Below are 21,400 nucleotides of genomic sequence, written 5' to 3'. Positions count from 1 at the left end.
CTATCTTTAGGATCTGGGCACTTCAGGGCTTTTTTTTTTTTGCCTTGGCTCTCGGTTGCTCTGCTTTGAGACTTACCAGGCGTTTTCTTCTTCAAAGTAACATATGGAAATGATTTGGGATCTGCTGCTCAAAGCAAACTGGTTCTGCAGCGGGGACCATTTCTCACAGCTGTCTGCCCCGTTGATGGAGGGCAGGACCAAAGCTGGGATCTGTGCACCATCTTCCAGGGTCTTAGCAGGTTTTTAGCCCCCAGCACAGGTGATGACGGGGTTAGAGCACGAAGCTGTTTGTCAGATGGCACGGGTTGTGATCATACCAGCTCCTTGCTCTGCATTGTTCCTCCTTCATGTGGCAAAATTACCGATGTTGACACAGGATTGATTCACACTGCCACGCACCCAGAGGCTCAGGCCACCTGGGCACAGTGTGCAGCGCTGTGTGCAAGCACCATTTCCCTCCTTGCAGGTGGAAAACTGAAGTGTCCCACCAAAAAGCTGTCAAGTCCATACAGACAGACAACACCAGGGCTTGGCATGGACACCAGGAGCCCTCGAACAGTCTCTTGTTAAACAGTACGAGATTTTTTCTGCCTTTTGGCTCCCGATCTATGGATCTTTCTATGAATCACACTGTATCAGCTCAGTGGGACGTGGCGTGCAGCGAGAGACAGCTACTTGCTACACCTGTTAAAGCTTAAACCAAATTACAAGGAGATATATCCAAAGTACACAGCGTGAACTCTGCCTCTGGCACTGCCAGGGTCCGCAGTGAGCTCCCAGGTTTTTCGTCCTCTGGCTGTGATTGCTGCTGGATGCGAATTTGAGGCTGTTGGGACTGATGGCAGTTTCTGCTGGTAGAAGAAACCTTCCAGGATCAATAAAGCTCTTTAATTCCCTGTTTCCCCCACCCCAAGGCAGCACACAGCAGTGTGCCCGTTGGGCTGTGCCTCTTTGGGTTCTGGTTGTTGGCACTTCATGGGCAGATAAGGATATCACGTTGGGATGGTATCCTCAGGAGAAATCCCTGCTGTTATAGCTGCCGTGCATTGCTCCGGATACCTGCAGGCCTTCTTAACTCCGCTGCCACCGAAGAACCTGTCGGGAACCTCTTTTACTTCTGTGCCCACAGCAGTGGTAGATGATTTCTGTGCTTTTATTTCTCATGGCAGCTCACACAACCTTCTTTGCCCTGACCTTCTCAATCACTGCCCTGCTGGCAGAGCGCAATCATTCACGGAGGTATTTCTTCTGGCCTAGCGATGTGTTTTTATATTGATTTTTTTTTTCCTTTCAGATGGATCCAGTGACTCCTCAGCCACTTCAAGCTGCTCTTCGTGTCCCGTTAGCACTGCTCCTTGTGCCCCACGCCATCCTCACTGCTCCATGTGCAGCCTTCTCTCCCCGTGGCTAGCCCTGTGCCAGCCTGCTCTCATCGGCCTCCTTGGTGAACGCCACAAGGCTTTATGCTTGTAGGATCATTCTGAGTCAGTCAGTATCTCTCTGGGGTTTGTGTGATTGCATGGTGGCAAGCAGAGCACAAAGCCTTGATTTTTCCCTTCCCAGTGACCATTCTCAGCTTCTATTGCTGTTGAGCACCACATTGATAAATGGCACCATAAAAATTATGGTAATAAATTTAGTCTTTGTAAGAACTTCTGGGAAGCTTTGTTAAAAAGCAAACAAATCTTCCCTCTTGGGATATTTCAGATGCTTTTTACAGAGAAATTTATTGGTCTTTTATGGGACCAGGAATACGTCTCCTCCATGACTTAATGCAGAATGGAGGTGAGCGAAATGCCTAAGAATGATGAGGTGGCATTATCACTCAGCTGGTGAAGAGAATTGCGACGATCTTGAAGAGGGCTGCTGGTTTTAATAATGAAAATAGTGCTGTTGAATCCCTCCTTGTGAAGCTGAAGCAGAAGTGGCTAACGACATAAGCCAAACACACAATACTGCATAAAAATGAGTAGAGATACTGCTCCAGGTTCTCCGAGGTTATTTACGTAACCGAGCCCTCTTAAGTTACAGGGACTTAAATATCTTTAGGCCACAGATTCCCACACATCCAAAGTGTCTGTCCTTTTAACTCTTGTCTTGAGAAGAAATAGGAACTGTTGTTTGAAACCAGTTCTAGGCTTGACATAACTACTGACTCCTGTGGGTGCTGACCAAGGATCAGTTTTGCCTGTGATATGGGCCTTTGCCATTTTACTACAGAATCTGCCTACGAATATTATACTTTAGGCAATTTCTTGGTTTAAAAATGACAGCAACCAGGCTGCTAAAATCTACTAAGTCCTGTCTGCAGCTCCCTGTAAGGCCACGCCGATGATTCGCAGCCCCTGCCTGGGCCTGGGGAGTCACCTCTCCTCGTCCATTCTCAGACTCTGCTGGTATTTACCCATCTAGGAAAACGAAAGGCTCACCACGAAGAGCCTGTGATGGTTACCATCACTGAAATCACTGCCATGCTAACCCATGGTGCTTGCCACTGGGGTTTGAGCAAGGACTTGAGGACTTACACCTTCCTGAAAAGGACATTATAAAGTGGTGTTTTAGATGAGGCTGAATAGAAACATGATTTTATGGAGTTCTTATTCATGTAACCAGGAGGAGCTAGTATGGTTCTGTGAAAGCACAGTCCCCCTCCTCATGGAGGCTCGCTGCCCCGCTCTCTCTGAGCCCTGCAGTGGGATGTTGTGCTGGCAGGCCTCTGTGCTTCAGCAGCCACCGCCTCGGGCAACAGATTGCTCCATGAGAAACTCCAACGCGTGAAATTGTTGGAAATGCAAGTTGTGGGAACAGGGCTGACGGTAATGCAAGTTATTTACTTGGGAATGTTTATTATTTAATTAGGCAGTTAAGGCTGGAAGTTGACTGTAATTCAGAGCAGACCCAATGAAATGGGGTTCTGTTTTCTTTTTATTTTTCTCTTACCTCTTGAACAGCACATGACTATGTACAAACACATGCTTACAAGGAGTATGATTTCGCTTCCAGAGATAAGTCACAGTTGACTCAGTGGAGGAATTGTGCACGGTTAAACACGAGGAACCTCAGGTTGGCATCACAAAGGCTCCTTTTGAAAGCCAGCTCTGTTCCCTTTATTAAACCACGGCATTGCCACCTGAATGCTGGCTCCAGAGCTGGGGGAAGGATGGCAGCAGGGCACGGGAAGGATGGCAGCGGGGTGTGCTGCTGTTTTCCTCCACAAAGGGAACGCTGCGGAACAGGTCTCACGTGTGGGGCTGAGCCTTGTTCCGGATGGGATCCCTTCCAAAAACACCAGGGCTTGTCCAAACAAGGAGGAGTGAGATGTGACAGTGACAGACGGCCTGAGAAAAGCGAGGGTAAAAAGGAAAAAAAAAAAAAAAGTGTGTAGGGGTGACTGCATGGAACTTTTTTGTTTCTTTCCAGAAAAATGTTGGTTTTGTTACAGTGTTACCAGCTGAGCATGTAATTTGTTATTTGCTTATAGTGTACTGTACTCTGTGTGCCTGATATTAAGGATTCCGTACAATTCGCATTGAGATGGGCTTGATTTTTTTGTAAAACCTCATGTTTTTGGCTTGCACTCTGGCTTCTGATTAACCCCTAACCCTCAGAAGCCTTCGAAGACTGAAGGCGCGTGAACTCGGGGGCTGGTTGTGGCCTGTCACAACCGCCTCCTAGCCTCAAAACCCCCAAAACCTAAATTTTCCGTCACACACCTCCCCTGCGAGCTAATGGCGGACAGCTCAGCCCGCAGCCCTCCCTCACCACCCAGTGGGCCCCACCAGGCGGCGCCCGCTCCCCTCAACACCCCAACCCGGGGCTCCTCTTAAAGCGGCGCTCCCCTTCCCCTCTAACCCTCCCGTAGCCAAACCTCGCTGCGAGCCATGCCCCTTTAAGGTTACCATGGCGACCGCGCTCGGGGCGAGAGCGAGGCGCATTGACGTCACGGCGGGCGGCGGTTGGCCGGCGCGCTCCGTTTCCGTTGGGAGCCGTCGCTGAGGCCGAGGCCGGGCCGGGGCCGGGGCCGGGGGGCGCTGAGGGCCCGGCGGAGCCGCCCCACGCAGGTGGGAGCCGGGCCCGGGCCCGGGGAGGGCTCGGTGGGAGCCGTGAGGCCTCAGCGAGGCTCGGGGGGAGGCCTCCGGGCCCGGCCCTGCCGCCGGGAGCGGCCCCGGGCCGGCAGCGGAGCGAGGGGGAGGCCCCGCGCGGCGGTGGGAGAGGGCCCGGGGTCGTTATTTGCGTGTTTTGTTTTTATTTTTTTAATTATTTGTCGTTGTCTGAACGCCTCAGGTGGCTTAATTAGCGCCGGGCTTCGTTAAGCAGCGCGGGGGGCTTGGTTAAGCAGGGCCGGCCCTCGTGGGTTGGCGCGGATCGGCGCTAATTAGCGCCGACCCCCGGTAATTAGAGTTGGAGCGCGTTAATTAGCGCCGCCCTTCGCCCTTCACGGGCTCCGGAGCTGTGTGGGGCCTTCCTGAGGCCCGCAGCGCCCGGCCCCGTGCTGTGTGTAGTGCTGAGCGGCCTGCGTTGGCTGCTCCGAGGGCCTGGCAGCTCCCAAATCTCCCCCTTTGACTCTGTTTTTTTCTTTTCAGAAGCTGATCCTGGGATCAACGCATCTTACTGGGTGTTCCTGAGCTGTTGCAGCTGTCCCCCCACCAGGTAACTGTCTCTGTATTTCATCAAAGGTGCCCTGAGAAATGATTTCCTAATTCTTCATCTAGTGCTTTATGAAAAAATGGCCTGAGATGAACGTATCTTATAAATATGTATATGTACAAATGTATTAAAAATTGTAACAAAAGGAAAAAAAAGCCACGCTGCTTAAAAACACTTTTATGAAAGTACTACAGCTGGCACCGTAATTTTAAAGTCTCCTGAAAACCTGGTATCATAATGGGTCTGCCTAAAGGTGTGCTCCTGGTAACTTAGAGCTGAAGAAACATTTTGGGAATTGCAGTGAAATAGTTATGAGGTGTGGAACAATGTCAACTGGAGAGCAGCGTTTTAGGAGAAACGCTTCTAATCGTATAACTTTCATTAACGAACTGCCTTGGCAGTCGGTGAGCTTGCTCTGATTTGACCTTACCGTGTTCCACGTTTCACTTCCTAATGCCTTTAATGCTCGCCTCTCAGATTCCCAGCTTCCACCCACCTATCTCCTGAGCATAATCCCCTTGACCCCGTGTCCGGCTTTCAGCTGGGACAGAGTTAATCTTCATAGTAGCAGCTACGGTGCTGTGTTTGGGAATTAGGAGGAAAGTGACGGTGATAACACGTGGCTGCTTTAGCTGTTGCTGGGCAGTGCCCTTACAAAGCCAGGGGTGTTTCAGCTTCCAGGAGGCTGGGGATGCAGGATGAGCAGGGAGGGGATGCAGCCAGGACAGCTGGCCCAGGCTGTCCGGATGTCCCGGACCTCGTGGCGTCATGCTCAGTGATAAAACGGGGGCACTTGGCTGGGGGCTGCTGCTTGGGGACAAGCTGGGCATCAGTCAGCTGCTGGTGAGCGTTTGCCTTGTGCATCACTTGTTTGTTCTTTTCTGTCCTAGTTTCTTTTTGGTTCTCTCCCCCATCCCAGTGGTGCAGGACTGTGTGGTGCTTAGCTGGCTGCTGGGTTAAACCACAGCACCCCACACAGGCCACGCAACGCTGCTTGTAAGTGAGCCTCCAATCCTGCAAAGTCTTAGATTTTTATCAGCAGAATGTTAAGATGGAAACCTTTCCTGACTAAGTGCTCAGAGAGCTGGGGTTACTGAAGCTTTTCCAGCACAAGCAAATGCTCTTCCCATTCTGCTTGTGTCTACAGAGCATCCAGATTTTTTTATTATTTCATCCCACGTGCTAAATAAGTTCCTAACTTTTTCTCTCACAATTTAACTTTGTCATAAAGATGGTTTTACACTCTGATATCAGGAAGATGATAACGCAACGTCGTTTTCTTTCAGGCAGCACAACGTGCCTGATTACTGAGCAGCAGCATCCTTGTTTCCTCTAATTATTTAACCTTCTCTTTCTCTTACTTTCAGCAATGGCAGCTTCTAGCAGCAGCAGCAGTGAGGAGGAGCGTAGCCTTCGGGAATGTGAACTTTACGTCCAAAAACACAACATCCAGCAACTCCTAAAGGATTGCATTGTGCAGTTATGCACCGTGAGACCTGACCGGCCCATGGGATTCCTCAGGGAATACTTTGAAAGATTGGAGAAGGTAAAAATAAGTGTTGTGAGAGAAGGAACAACCTAAACTGACACCATCTCAGTGTGACGTAGCGGCTGAGGCTCAGATCTGGCCTGTGTTCCTGTTGGCTGTTTGGATCTTGAATTGATGCTTTTGGAGAACCAATTTTCTGTAGTTTTTTGTTAGCTGATCATGGTGTAAAAGCACCTTTGTCATAAAAAAGGACTTAGGGCAAGAAATTAACTGACAAGGATACAGGTGTAATCCCCATCTAGTATTTACTGACAAGCTAATAGGGCGTGAGGTCCTGTCTGTGGTCAGATATCTGTGGTGCGTGACCCCTGTGGATGCTGGCAATAGTCACTGGTTTCTTACATCGAGACAAATTATTTATGTTGATTCAGGTACTGCAGGGAAGCAGTCAGCCAGTGGTAGTTACCCAAGCCCAGCTGAAGTCAAATGGAAGTATTTGGTTTCCAAATTTGTAGGAGACCAAGCCTGTTTCTGCCTTCTGCTGGGAGTTCAGTGTTACTGTCCCAGCTTTGTTCCTCTTGTTGTTCCTCTTGTTTTTCCTCAAGGTCTCTTTGGTGTTTTTCTTGTTAACATTCTGTGATCTTGGGAATGGAAAGCGTTCTGTCCATTCAGTGCTCATATCTGAAACAATTTAACATTCGTTTGAATAGTTCATTGTCTACATCAGTATCTAGCAGATAGGAGAAAAAGCTGCTATGAAAACGTGAGTTTTTTAAGGGCTGCTGCAGAGGAAAGGCTGGCTATAACCAGTGTGTTCAGGACGTGTCATCAGTAAATGATGTAGCTGTGACCTTACACAGCAGTCATTTGCAGGTGCTGCTCTAACTGCTTGTTTTGTATGGGAGCTGTATCTTTATCTTATTTTTATTCTAGGTAGTTATAACTAATTGCTGGAGTAAAGAAGACAGATTAATGCTAGAGATCATAACTGTGTAGTGGAAGCAGTCTTCTAATGGAAGTGTTGGTGGTAGATAGTAGAAAATGATTAAACCCTGCAGTCTCTCCTCCTGGAGCTCACAGTGTGTTTGAGAAGTGTTTTTGCTTTTGGACAATAACTCTGTATAATATCTGAATTTTTTTGTGGTAACATCTTGTGTACGTTCTCTTTCAAAATTCCAGCAGCAAACCAGGTAGTAATCATGTTCCTAAAAATCCTTTGTCCCCACCTGTTACCAGGCCTATTTTCCACCTCATATTCTTGGGTTTGAGCATGGATAGATTCTAAAGATTTTTGTATCAATGTTTAAGGTAAATTTAAAAAAAAAAAAAAACCTCACTTTAAAAACTATCACAGTAAACTGACTGACTGCACTTAGAACAAGCTGTAAACCAATCCATGTGTAGGGATATAAAATAGGAATATTTAGGTTCTTTTCTATAGCAGGCTGACGTTCAACATATTTAGTTTTAAAGGGAACTTAATTTGCCTTTGCGTTCAGGGCTAGGCTTGTCATCCTGGTAGTCACGTGTATTTTGGAGCTGAATAACTCTTGATGTTTTTGTTCTGGTGCAAATAGCCTGTCTGTGTACTCTGTCAGCCTACAAGGAAGCTGAAAGTAAAACTGGTTGGGTAATGTTTATCGCCCTCAAATTACTCTTTCAATTTTGTTCAGTCTTCTGTTATGAGTAGTGTTGGCGTGGGTTATACATCCCGACTAGTACAGCTGTAGTATGGTGAAAACCATAGCTTTTTTCTTCCAAATTTACTGAATTTAAAACTTGCTACGGATTTGTTGATGTAATTTCACCATTCAGTCTAATGGATCGGTCTCAGTTTGACCAGGTAACGTTGGACCTTAATAGCTATCAGGTAACAGAGCAGTGGGTGTCCTGCGCTACGTTAACAAGCTCCTCTGACACCCCTGTCTGGAAAGCACCAATGCTAAGTACTGTTATTAACCAGCTCTAACCTGCTGTGTAGTTCTGGCTGAGCAAAAACGTGTGGAACGATCCATTTTACTTCCCATGAGTAATGTCTGTTACATCTTTAGTAACGCAGAGCAACTTATCAATACCCCTCTTTAAATCTGCTAATCTGTTGCACTGAACAAAAGCGAGACTGAGATGCAGCATGATTAAGTTTTTATTAAGACTGACTTTTGAATGAACCTGATTCAAAACCGAAGCTGGGTTTCTATTTTCTCCCTAGTTATCCTGACAAGTCATCTCTTCGCAGCTGATTCATTGACGTGTTAGTGCAATACATTGAAGACGTTTAAACACGCTTTTGAATTTGTGTTCTACAACATTAAAATTACTGCCTCTGAAGCAGTTAGAGCTACGATAGGAATTTGCATGTCCTCTTCGGTTATGAAAGCTTTCCCATGAATTTGATTACTGCACGGAGATGAAATGGCACCCAATCAATTTGTGGGGCACCAAGGCTTCTGCTGCTGTGCGAGCATGTCTGATAACAGCAGCGCCTGCTAAAAGCTGCCCAGTGCTGGGTGTGCTGTGTCATCTGGTTTGAGCTGTGGAAATGTAGCAGACTGTTACTGTCCCATGGACTTATTTTGTGTATGTGGGACTGAATAGAAAACTGAATTTATAAAGCTAGTGATTGATGTCTGAGCACTACACCTGCTCCTCATCACCTCCCTGTCTCCACAAACTCATACCTAAATGTCTAGCAGAAATTTTAACGCTGCATTTTTTTTGTAACTTGAGTTCTTCCAAATATGTGGAGAGATGGTATAAATTAAATACAAATTAACCAGAAGAAAACAACTGTTCTGGAGTAATAACAATTACCAGATACCAGGGTACACAGTGCAGAACTTAGTTCTGAAATCATGGTTGTCTTCAGTAACTGATAGAATTCAAATGTGATTATGTGAGGCTCATTACTTTAATATTTCTTACTTGCAACTAATAATTTAAATGGGCTTAATAATAGCCATTTCTTATCTGTCAGGAAAAATTAAGCTTACAGTTAGTGGTCACTGACAATGAAAACTTTGTCTGGACTGCTCTGTTAGTTGAAAGCTCAATATTTGGATGCAATGTGTAGGCTAAAGTTAGTACTAAAACTTTTTTAAAATCCCAGTGATGGTTGTACTAATCAGTACGGAGCAAAATTAATGCCTTTCTCCAGTAAATGTTTTATTTCTAGCAGTTTCTAAACTTGAACAAACACGTTCAAACACGTTTTCTCATGCAAATGAGACTGGTTATATTCTAGGGTATCAGAGAATAACAGCTGTCGCTCCTTTCTGTCAGGGCCTGGTGTGATTTATCTCAGATCCAGTGGCGTAATACGTGTGGTTTGGTGTCAGGAATGATACAAGGTGTATTTTAAAAACATGAATGCATGGAAAGCTGCTGTTAGGAAAGCAGTGAGTTTCTAGCATGTCCCTTCCTATGTGCCTTCCTATGTGGCACGGAGTTATCCTGCAATGCATAATGCAAACGTGGTGATTTGTCTCATTTTGGGGTCAGCTTCCTCTTGATACGTGTTTAAATAGACTGTCTAGAGTAGCTGATATACTTTAATACTTTATCTTCTCCACCTGTAACCTTTCTATGTCCATGTCCTACCTTAACAGACGTAACATGATGTTAAAGCTCAGCTCAGGCAGTTACTAGTTGTATTTTATCTCATGGTGCAGTTCCTCAAGCAGGCCATGGTGCTGGCGAGCCTCTTGTTGTGATGTACAGCTCCCTGGCTCGATGCTACTGAAGTGCTTCTGTCCCTGAAAGTTACAGGATTTCAGTGTTTGTGTGTTTTCTGTGATGCTGGAAGAGATCCAGCAGCTGACGTTCACTCACTTTAAAAGTGCCGAGGCTTTAAATACATCTTGCCCCCATGGCTTTGAAATGTAGCACTATTTTAATGGACAGAAAGCAGGAAGCGAAGTGCAATTTGACAGATCGGTGCTCTTGGACTATCCGAGAGGTATAAAATGTAAACTCCCTGTAATGGTTATCTGACGTCTCTTTCCTCAAAGTGCTGGTGTTATACTGGTTTTTAAATAGCTGCTGTGTACCTCCGGGGAGGAGTGTGGCAGCCAAGCTGCCCAACAGGGCTGGGGACAGCCTTATCAAGGACACCAGGACAAACCCAGCTCTTACGCGCCTCGAGTTCTTGCAGAACAGATGACTCCTTGTTCTTTTAAGGCATATCCCAAAACTGTTTCCTTAAAGCAGGGAGAAAGTCATTTGAGCTGCTATGACTCAAGTGCTTTGGCTTTGAGGTTGGCTTTTTTTTTTTTTTTAAAAGGCAGATCTTACGTACCAGAAGATTCACCTTACTAAAAGAATCGAGTCTTTGTGCGTCAGGTTAGCTAGACTTCATTTGACTGGAAGTGTGCTGGCTTTCTGCAAAATTACTATGACACAGCACAAAAGGTAACTGAGGGAAATAAGGGAAAGGTCTGTACAAAGTTTACAGATCTGCAGTTTGAGGTGGGGGGGGGGGGGGCAAAAAATACTGTTTGGCCTTTAGCATCCTTCTTCCACCTCTTCTGTAAGCAGTGTTGATATTTTTCTCTGAAAATAAATGATGTTACGAAGTGTTGAGTTGGTCCGTGGCTTCACCTTGTTTCAGAAGGTTCTCGTGTAACATATATTTATGAGGAGTCCTCCTTTTGCCTTTCAAAGGAAAAAAGGCTCAATACCTTGCAGCAGAGGGAAGGAGCTCCTGGGTTTGTTATTGGGAATGTGTCTTTATCGTTTGCAGATTTTTTCGTTGTCTGTTGAATGCACTAGTGGAAAGTAGAATCAAGTTTATACCTCTTAATTTATCAAACCAGTAGTGTTATTTATTAAAATAAACACCATTGTGAGATGAACGTTATGAGAGGTGTATCTTCTATCTCCTTGGAAAAGGGCTTTGATCTTGCTTACTCTAATCTCCTTGCTTGCCTTAAGTAAGAGTACACAGGAAGCTCCCTTACACTGGCAGACTAAATTGGAATGTGATATCTAACTGCTTTTTTGCTGTACTGGATTAAGTGACACAGATATCTCTTCCTTCCTGTTCAGGAGGAAACAAAACAGTTGTTGAACCAACAGAAGTCTGGTTCACGCTCAGACTCACGGGAGGATGAAATCTCTCCTCCTCCTCCTGTGAACCCTGTGGTTAAGGGTCGAAGACGACGTGGGGCCATCAGTGCAGAAGTCTACACAGAAGAGGATGCTGCGTCTTATGTTAGAAAGGTGCTCTATTTTTTTTTTTAAATGTTGCCAGGAACTGGAACTGCAATCTAAGAGTTTACCTAAGACCACTTACTACCCAGTGTGTTAAGTCACACTAAGCTCCTGTGGTCTGTTAAGTCATGTGATGGTTGTAAAAAGCAGACCTGTGGCTCTGTCACTGGAGGTTAGGATAAACTGGCATTCAGTTAAACCATTTGTGTGGAACTTTGACCTGTTCCCTTTGAAGTAATGTGTTTATATATTTATACATACTTTTAATATACACACCCAGTGCTTCCAGTTACCCAGCAGCTGCAACAATATTAAGTTTAGCCTAGTGGCAGAGCAGATTCCCTGCTATTCATAGGGAAACAGGTTGAACAGACACTTGCACTCTTGCAGAAGAAACTACAATGTTAGCATGGAATGATGTTTTTACAGTTCAAGGTTGCATTTACCTTCTGAATAAACTGGCTGTAAATGTTGACTGTATTTATTTATTAGTTCTATAGTGCTTGAAAGAATCTGGAGAAACTTGGTCAGAGTTTTGTAGCAATTTGATTCATTTATTTATCCTGGGGAATACAAATTTTTTTTTCTTTAGGAATTTAAACAGTAACTTTTTCTGATTATGTCCTAGGTTATTCCAAAAGATTATAAGACTATGGCTGCATTGGCAAAAGCTATTGAGAAGAATGTGCTGTTTGCCCATCTTGATGACAACGAGAGGAGGTAGGAATAAATCTTTGTAGAAGTCTTAAAGTATCTTAAAGTGCAGATTTCTGAAGAGCTAAATGTTTCGTAATGTACAAAGCTGCCCAGTCTTTTTATAAGTCAGTGTAACAGTACAGAAATTACAGGGAAGGTAATGGCTGGTTGGAGATGTATGAATGTATGCACAGAATCACAGATTAGTTGGGGTGGCAGATTTTTTTTTATAAGATCAGCTAGTTCTAACCCGTCTGCGGTGGGCAGGGGCATCTTCCACTAGATTAGGTTGCTGCACATGCTGCAGTTGTCAAAGCAGTTGTCTAATCCTGGTATCCCTCTTTCAGTGACATCTTTGATGCGATGTTCCCCGTCACTTACATTGCAGGCGAGACCGTCATACAGCAAGGCAAGTGGCAATGCTTACGTTGATAAATAAGATGGAGGTGGTGAGCAGGCTCTGATCTGGTGACGGTGTTTGCATGTTTCTTTGGAAATAAAAACTGCCTGGATGCAGTGAGTCTTGCTGTGTTACCTGGAGCACAGCTCATGCTGTAAAGTAAGAGAGTGGAGTCATTGTGGGAATATGCATGTGTAATTTACTGTGAATTGATGGCTCTGTAGAACACATTACGACAGTTTTTGGATCCAGTATGCCTTTCCAGTGTTCCTGGAAGTGCTGCTGATATACTGCATACCAGTAGATGTCCTCTTTCACAGAACTAAGAGGAGTGTGAAATCAGCAAAATGTGAAATTTCACCCTGCAAACTGTGTAAAATGGGTCTCTGCCAACGTCTCTACACATCAAAGCTGGCAGAGGTGCCAATTTTGTAAAAACACAAATACTTGCCTGGTTTTACTTGTTTAGTGTTTATTTTTCATTCTTTTTTTGTTTTTCATCTTTAGGTGATGAAGGTGATAACTTCTATGTTGTTGATCAAGGAGAAATGGATGTAAGCATTACTGGTAGTCTATTAATGATGTGTGGTATTTGTAGACCTCTTACAGGGCCTTACTTTGGCAGCTTTTCTCTTAAGAAATTCTTGTTGTAGAAGCTTTTGCTTTGGAGCTATTTTACTCCTTAGTGACAGCTCAGTCTGCTTGTACAGACTGAGCTGTGTTGCCCTTCAAAACAATGGATTCAGATGCTAACAAAATACTAATACTTTATAGGTGTAGGGAGAAGTCAAATTAAGGTGTGGGACAGACTATAAAAATGACCAGCCTTTTTATTTTCCAGTCCAAACTATCCACAATTTTCTGTGACAGCCTTTTCTAAGTCCTTTTGAGTTCTCTGTGTTTCATAGAGACTTTATTTCCTACCCAAAGGTCTCTGGAGTTTACATGTGTAGTCTCTGTGCACGTGATACAGAGAACAGTCCCTTTGTCAATGAAAATTCAACTTCTGGCTGGCTTTGGGGTTGTCTCTAAAGCATTGATGAAACCCCAAAATGGTCCCCTTTCACTGTACAGATGTGAGAATTTCCCTTCATTACGAAGGAAATGCAGGGTAACGAAAGCTTCACGCAGTCTTCAACTGGCTTGCAAGACGCTGTGAGCTTTGGCTTAGCGCCGTGCACTGCCTTCCAGGTGTATGTGAACAACGAGTGGGCAACCAGTGTCGGTGAGGGTGGAAGCTTTGGAGAACTTGCCCTTATATATGGAACTCCTCGTGCCGCAACTGTCAAAGCGAAGACGAATGTGAAGTTGTGGGGCATTGACAGAGATAGCTACAGAAGGATCCTGATGGCAAGTATTTTTCTAGCTGACATGGCTCATGCAATTAGCTCAAGGAGCTATGTGCTAACCTGGAGTTATGCTTTTGGTTTAACTGTTCGGTCAACTTCTGCTGGTCACCTGACTCTTTATCTGCTTACCTTTTGCTGGGGTTGTTTATTCAAAATCCTGCTATCATGTGCAATCAGAAAGCTTATCGCTTCTCATGCACATACAGGAATGGGGCAGGGGATAGCCTTGCATTAGGGAATGAAACATTTCCAGCGCTATGAATGCGGTGTAGTTCACTGGACTGAAATTATAACACCTCCTGGTAAAATTGTCAGTTGTCTAGATTCTGCTCTGTATTCTGGCTTTCTTATTCTAGCTTTCCATTTGTAAGTTGTGTGTGTGTGAACAACAGCTGTAGAAAAACTTGAGTGGGTGTTGTGAATCTTTGTAAGGTTATACAATAATACATTTTAGCAATGGCAAGACCATAATAAATAAGGCTGCTGAACTTTCTGAAATAATACCGAAATAATGAAATTTGAAAACACCTGGTTTTGTGGGGCTTGGGGTGTGTGTGACAGGATGCACAACGTCTGGTTAAGCTGTATATTTTTATGTTGAAGTTAGGTAGAAACCTCATATCAAATGAGATGTAGACAAAAAAAAAATTTTGTTTTTTCTTTTTTTTTCCCCTGTAGGGGAGTACTTTGAGAAAGAGAAAGATGTATGAGGAATTCCTTAGTAAAGTGTCTATACTGGGTAAGTAAGAAGATTTTGTTCTGAAGTGGAATAAATTGCCATATTGCAATTAAGGCGTTATGTAGCATTATGATGAATACCGACTGTTGTGGTAATCCATGAAGCAGACTGTAAAGCCTGTACTGCTTTTTTTCTGTATCATTCCAAAGTAATTCCAATTGAAGTCTTTATCTGATACACAAATATAACTGTTTGTAGGCTGTCTTCTCTGTAAAGACAGATGAAAAAGTATAGCTTGTACCTCCAGAAAAACAAGTTATTAATGATCTATTAACTCTCTAGAATCTCTGGACAAGTGGGAGCGCCTAACTGTAGCTGACGCATTAGAACCGGTACAGTTTGAGGATGGGCAAAAGATTGTGGTCCAGGGAGAGCCGGGAGATGAATTCTTCATCATCTTGGAGGTAAGCAAGGCCGAAAGTCCTAAGTGTTTTTTAATATTTTTAACGTTGCTTATTCTGTCCCTAAATAGACATTTGGAGAAAAACAAAATGCAGGAATGTACTTTTTGAGAATTGCTCATGAGATGCAATCTTGCTGGACATGCAAAAGCTTATATTTAGCTTGACTATTTTTACAAGTGGTACTTCCAGGAAAAAAAAATTCTGGCTTAACCCAGTTTGTCCTGTTTAGGAGAGAGGAGACGCATTCTAGATAGCTGGTAATGTCTTGCTAGTGGTATCATTGCCTTCTCTTTTTGCTATTTTTACTGTAATATTCTTACTGATACAAGAAAAATGGGAAGAAATCAGTGCTATGGTAAGTAAATACCCAAGATGTTTTAAGCTTAAAGAAGAGGGAGGACCAGCTGTTCCTATGGAGCAGTCTGGTGAACTATGCATGAACTGTGAAGTGGTTTTTAAAGAAGTGATTTTTAAAGACTGAGATATCGGAACAGTTATTTCTGCAAAGCAACTCATTCCTTCTGGAATTCGATGTTTCAAGTGGTATCAGAAATTCCAATTGCTTAATTGCTGTGATTTATTAAAGGGCACAGCTGCAGTGTTACAGCGTCGATCAGAAAACGAAGAATTTGTTGAAGTGGGCAGACTGGCACCTTCTGATTATTTTGGTGAGTTCTGTCATGACAGCTGTGATTACATAAGTCCCGTCAGTGTTTTACCTGTGCTGTGTGGATGATAGTAATGGGATAGATTTGTTTAAATGCTGTTTTGGCTAATTCACTTGCTTCACTCAATGTCAGGTGAGTATCAGTCACTTGGCATTGGAGTGTGCATGCACCTTACAGAGAAGTAGTTGTGGGTTACTGCAATTCTGAACGGACTGGTGGTCATTGGGTCCGAACTCCCTACTCCAAGCAGGGTTAACTTTGAAATTGCATCTTGTTGCTCGGGGCTCTGTCCAGTTGAGTTTCTTGTGTGTTCAGAGGTGGAGATCCCACGGCCTCTCTGAGCAATCCCTTTCCCTGTTTAACCAGCTTCTATGTAATGTTTAAACTCTCCCCTCTGTCAAAAAACAAACAAAAAAACAACAAACAAAACAAACAAAAAAACCCACAACAACAATTTCCTCAGGTTTAAGGTATATCCTCTCATTGTTTTTTGAATTGTCCTCTTGCAAAAGCCTTCTGGCTGTCCTTTCAGTTTTCCAGCTCTGTAGATGATGTAACCAGTAAATACTCTGTTGCAAGGCCTGAAGTGGGATGAGCTCAGGAGTGCAGTAATGGTGCTGGCTCAGGCCAAAGGTCTGCTGAAAGATCTGCTTAGGTCTCAGTAACTAGTACCAGATGTTTGTTCTACATTTGTCAAGCTTCAGTCTCTTCTAAGCTTTCCCCTGATGTATATCTCTTGAGTTTCTTACTACTACACTAAATGTTACCATTGTGTTCAGGTGCTGCAGATCTGTCCCCAAGGACTTTACTCTCCTTTAGAACCTGCTTACTCTTTTGCAAGCTTCTGTTTTGGAGGCTAGTGAGTTTGAGGTTTTAATTGGGCACAGAGGAAGAGTTTTTTCACCTTCCTTTTGAACATCCCTTCTGATAATGCAGGCAAATTTATTCTCTGAGGAACACTGAGTTCTTTCCTCAGTCCTGAATATGAAGGTAACCAGTCTAACTGCTTAAAAACAAACCAGCCTGAAAGTTGTTGTGGGCTTTTTCCTGCTGCTGCTGGGATCGTTGAGCATAGCTGTTACCACCAAAGGGAACAACAGCATGAAGAAAACTTAATTTCAAAACACATTAGTGGTTGTAACAGGTATTTGAAACAAAGCTTTTGAGGTGTTTGTGCACAGCTTATGAAATGGGAATCCCAGGCTTGGGATGCTCATTTTGTACCACTCAGTGGCAAGGTCACGTTCTTGATTTTTGGCTAGCTAAATGTCAAAAGCTTCTGTCTCGTGCATTAACATTTTTACTTCAATACTGCAGTCTTGTCCTGTGTGTCTGAGAAGTTTGGGTTGAACAGTAGCATACCTTACATATTAGAAAAACGAGTACTGGGTTAGGAAAATTACATAGTTAACTGAGGTGTGACCCTTTTTCAAATAGAAACTTGAAAGTTTTCTAGGTTGTCTTCAGAGACTTGAATGCAGACAGACTGGTAAATAAAAAAAAGCACTTCAGTCTGCTCATAAAGTTTTTTTTCTTAATCTGGCTTCACAATTGCTTCCAACGTAACTATACAGACACTTGTTCTGATCAGTGTTAAAACCCAAATTAACTTCGGTTCAATTCCTGCAGCAGCTTGAAATACAACATGGTGATTTCTTTGGTTGTTTGCACCTCAATTTTTAATGCTGTTTGCACTTTCCTGTTGCTCTAGGTGAAATAGCTTTGTTGATGAACCGTCCCCGTGCTGCCACAGTTGTTGCTCGTGGCCTGTTGAAATGTGTAAAGCTCGATCGACCCCGATTTGAACGTGTCCTGGGTCCGTGCTCGGATATTCTCAAGCGAAACATCCAGCAGTACAACAGTTTTGTATCGCTGTCTGTCTGAAACCTTCCTCCCTATCAGAAACATGCTTCACGAATGCACACTGCTTTCTTACCCTTGTGCAGAGCCACATTGCCACTGGCATTTGCAGCTTCCTGTCTGTTTAAAAAAAAAAAAAAGGTAAAATTGCTTTTCATGGCACTACTTTTAATTTAGAGCATATTAGTTTTGTGCTCTCTGTCCCATTAAATAAATAGAAAAAGTTCTATGGAGATGTTTGCTGTTACGGCTTCTTTCTGTGCAACTGCGTCCAACTTGGGCAAATGCAGCAAATGCAGCCTTGCTTTTCTGAAGAAGAGGTCTCCAGGCACCATGCCAATTGCCATAGAGTAAGGAGGTAACTGGGAAGAGTGGGGTGGAAATCTAAAGGTGTTTCTCAAGCTGTTGGACAGACTTTAAGGCTGTGGTCATAATCTGCTGTATTTCTTTTCAAATGAGAACTGCCCTTGTAATTGAGCTTCTTGGGGCTTGGGGTTTTCTTTTTTAATTTTCTGGGTACTGTAATCCTGGGGTCAATTGTGAGGCATCAGCTGCTAAGAAAGCCACAGTTGGAATTTAACAGTATAATTGTTCCTGTGTCTGCTGGTTTAAGGTTGCTTAGTTATGTTTTTGTCAAGTGTAAATCAAAGCTTTCAAGGTTAATAGTTCTGGTGAACTACTGCAGTTGTTACTTAATTTGCTGACTTGCCGCAACTGATTATTTCTCTTGTTCTCTCTTTGATAGATTTGCCACTCGGAACTTCCTGTTCAAAGTGGCAAGAACCAAATATTGCATTAAATGCCTAACTTTGGTCTCGAGTACGTAGATCGATGTAAGAATGGTGCAGCTCTCTAGCTGATATTAATGTTCAAGTCCTAGATTGATGCAGAAATTGGAAGCAAGCGTTTTATTTCCCCTGTGACTCTTGCTTGCTTTGTTATTCCTCAGTTAACTTCTTTTTTTTTTTTTAAATGATCATTAGTTCAGGTGACCCTTCGAAACCAGGGAAATTTTAAACTTTGGGTATTTATGGCCAGCATTAATTGCAGGGGGTGAGATTGCTGGTTCATACAGATGCCATTATACTTGGTGGAGAATGTGAGGCGGAAAAAGTGAATGTTTTAACTTTCCTGCAGCGCTCAGTTATTTTAAGTATGTTTGTTTTAAAATTCATAATTTTTAAAAAAGACTGATCATGAATCTAATTTAAATACAAAAGGTGCATTCTTTTTCCTTGCTTATCCAATTTCCATGACACAGATTTCATACTTCTTTTTTTCCAAGTTCAATATGTTGCGGAGTCTTAAATGTATTTCAGTATTTACCAGCTTTGTGTTACATTACTCTGTGCGCACCAGTACTTCCCGAAAGTTTTTACTGAATTCCACGGTTCAATAATGGTAGGCAATTTTTAAAGTTTCCTTTAAACTGTAATTTATATAAAAGTAGTGTAGGTTTGTATTTGGGAGTGACAGCAAGCAGTTTTGCATTTGTTGTGCAACTACTCTTAATGATGGAGCCCTCATTTTATTTCCTTTCCAAGATGATGCGAATGCAAATTCAACAGACTTCCTCCCAGGCCTGTCAAAAACAGTCTGTTAATTGATGCTAAATAATTCTGAGGGTATTGTGCTTTTACAAAAGGTTTCGTGGTATTTCCAAACATGAAATTCCAAGAGTGGGATTTAAATGCTTGTGGTTTGAGTTCTCTTTTCAGAAGATACTGAGTAGACGATTTCTGCCAGAGCCCTTAAGGAGTAAGCAAATGCTACTTTTTTTTTTGTTAAAACTGTTCCCTTCAGTTTTGACTCTATCCAGGTTTCTCCTTCATGTGTTCTTCACGTTACTTTAAAGCACCAAAAACTGTGTAAACTAGTTAGAGCTCCACAAAAAAATGCACATTTTTTTATATAAGGCTTTCTAATCAAATTTCACTACTGCATCTTTTTAGCTTGCTGTTTACTCCCTTTTGTAGTTTTACCTACAAGATTTTAAGAAAAATCAGCTAAGTCTGAGTTAAATATTATTCACAGTTATAGCTTTACCTTTGTGTGCAATTTAAATATGTTTGAAACCACAATTGGCATAGTTTTGCCTTAGCTAACATTCAGGGCTTTAGAAGTAATTTTTTGCTAGTCCACCTTTAGCGAATTTATGAAGTCTATTGCCCTAGAAAGCTATAGTCAACCAGAGGACCATTTTTGTATTGTTACCTGACTATATAAGTCTGATTTACTGTATGTGCTAATATATTATATTCCTTTTGTTATAGATTGTCCTAATGGCAGGTAAAGCAATAAAATGATTTAAATTCTTAAACGCAATCAGTCTCTTTTTTTTCCCCCTTCACCCCTGTATTGTTTTCCTTCAGCCTTAGAGGATGCCTTAATAATGAGCTGGTGGAAACAGAGAAACTTAAGGGATTAGCTTGCTGTTAGCTCTGGAGGATGGAGTTCAAATCCTAGCTTACAGCACAACTGAATCATCCCCTCTGGAACCTGTGGCGCTTGCTATCCCTGAGCCACGCTGTGCCTCTGACCCAGGAACTTCTCCAGAGTTCTGGCTCTGGGTGTGTGTGATTTGCTTTTGAAACAAACACTGCTTAGAGGTACCGGCGGCTTGATTGAGTGTCTCTGAAGTCACTTCTGCTGTTACGATCTCTTGTAAATGCAGCTCATTCCTGGCACAGCCACTGTTACTGGAGCTCCTAAACTTCTGTAAGTTGTCTGCTCCCATCTCTGCATGCCCTTAGGGAAAGTTTTGAACTCTATCACACTTCCAAGAAGCAGTAAGGAGCTACCATGTAAGGGAAAACACAAGGAGAAAGAAACCTTGTAACCCGTTAGTGTAACAGCCATTAAAATATCCATCTGCTTGGTTCCTTCATCTTAGCCTTCCTTTCTCTCCTTCCCTTGATTTAAAAAAAAAAAAAAAAAAAAGTTTTCAGCCTCTGATTTTTTTTAACTTTAACTTTTTAGTTCTTCCCTTTCCAGTCTTGTAACTTTAAAGTTATCTTCTGCAGCAGTAGCTACAGCATAACAAACCCCAAAATAAATTTGAATAGTGTTATGTATGTTACAAGCACAAGTCACCAGTAGAGGGAGAAGCAACTTTGGGAATACAGCATGCTGTACTGCACTAACTGCTGGGCTGCTGAGAGGGACTTAAATCCTTTTATTTTAATCTATTATCTGTCCACAAGACTTGATGTAAAAAAAAAAAAAAAAAAAGTCTAAGACCACCATTGTAGAGAACTCTGACTGATTAAGGCTATCAAAAATAATGCTTTAGTGAAAGCTGGAAATGGGATGACGTGGCTGAATCCCAAGTCAGGACAGACTAAAAGAGCCAGGTGTGAGGTTTGTTTGCTTTTGTGTTTTTTTTTTTTCTTTTCCTGACCTTTGTGGCTTCAGAATATTGGCCCACTCTGCTAAGCACAAACACTCCAAACTTCCTTGCTCATAAGAACAAGCAGAACAGGCACCTGTACTCGAATTACATCTTCATATTAAAATTACATCTATGCTTTCTTCTGTAGCTTTACAGTGTGGAGGCAGGTAGTCGATTGCAGATTTACTATGGGGTTGGATTGGGCTTCAGTATGGTTCCCTGCAAAAAAAAACAACAGTGGTGGCCAAACAAGCTTTGTTACTTCTTACATGCTGCAGGCACTGCCAGCGTCACCGAGCTCTCGTTAGGCTGGGCAGAATTCCAGCCTACAGGAAAACGAGCCCGGGGTGCGTGAAGCAGCTTGCTGTGAACCTGAGCAGTCGGCGGTGCTGTAGATGGCTTTTGTTTAACTTAAAGGTTAGTTTAGAATGAGCTTCCAGCAGATTGATAGTTTTTTTTTCCTTAAGGATGATAAATTATCAACAATGTTCTCAACGACTTTCCCTAGGCTGCCAAAAAGCTCGGAGTAATTCTCGAACAGTTAAAGCA

The 21,400-nt window shown here is 43.0% G+C and overlaps 1 protein-coding gene across 1 annotated transcript; it reads left to right on the top strand.

The window, feature by feature from the left end:
• The first annotated feature begins 3,920 nt into the window (after window positions 1-3,920).
• PRKAR1A (protein kinase cAMP-dependent type I regulatory subunit alpha) lies at window positions 3,921-19,780 on the top strand. The gene is made up of 12 exons (XM_038165297.2): window positions 3,921-4,061; window positions 4,584-4,650; window positions 6,015-6,193; window positions 11,180-11,353; window positions 11,973-12,064; window positions 12,388-12,449; window positions 12,948-12,994; window positions 13,632-13,790; window positions 14,468-14,528; window positions 14,811-14,932; window positions 15,519-15,600; window positions 17,312-19,780. Exons 3-12 carry the CDS (start codon window positions 6,017-6,019, stop codon window positions 17,482-17,484), a joined length of 1,149 nt encoding a protein of 382 aa, XP_038021225.1. The 5' UTR covers window positions 3,921-4,061; window positions 4,584-4,650; window positions 6,015-6,016; the 3' UTR covers window positions 17,485-19,780.
• The last annotated feature ends 1,620 nt before the right edge of the window (window positions 19,781-21,400 follow it).

The sequence above is a fragment of the Anas platyrhynchos genome, chromosome 19 (assembly GCF_047663525.1).
Source record: "Anas platyrhynchos isolate ZD024472 breed Pekin duck chromosome 19, IASCAAS_PekinDuck_T2T, whole genome shotgun sequence".
In the NCBI taxonomy this organism is placed as follows: domain Eukaryota; kingdom Metazoa; phylum Chordata; class Aves; order Anseriformes; family Anatidae; genus Anas; species Anas platyrhynchos.
This window is presented reverse-complemented; position numbering and strand designations above follow the sequence as displayed.

Excerpts from the sequence above, each read along its gene's own strand:
- PRKAR1A (XM_038165297.2), top strand. The coding sequence starts at position 6,017 with ATGGCAGCTTCTAGCAGCAGCAGCAGTGAGGAGGAGCGTAGCCTTCGG. Across the intron at positions 14,529-14,810 it reads TAGTAAAGTGTCTATACTGG|AATCTCTGGACAAGTGGGAG; the intron begins GTAAGTAAGAAG and ends TTAACTCTCTAG. Across the intron at positions 15,601-17,311 it reads GGCACCTTCTGATTATTTTG|GTGAAATAGCTTTGTTGATG; the intron begins GTGAGTTCTGTC and ends CTGTTGCTCTAG.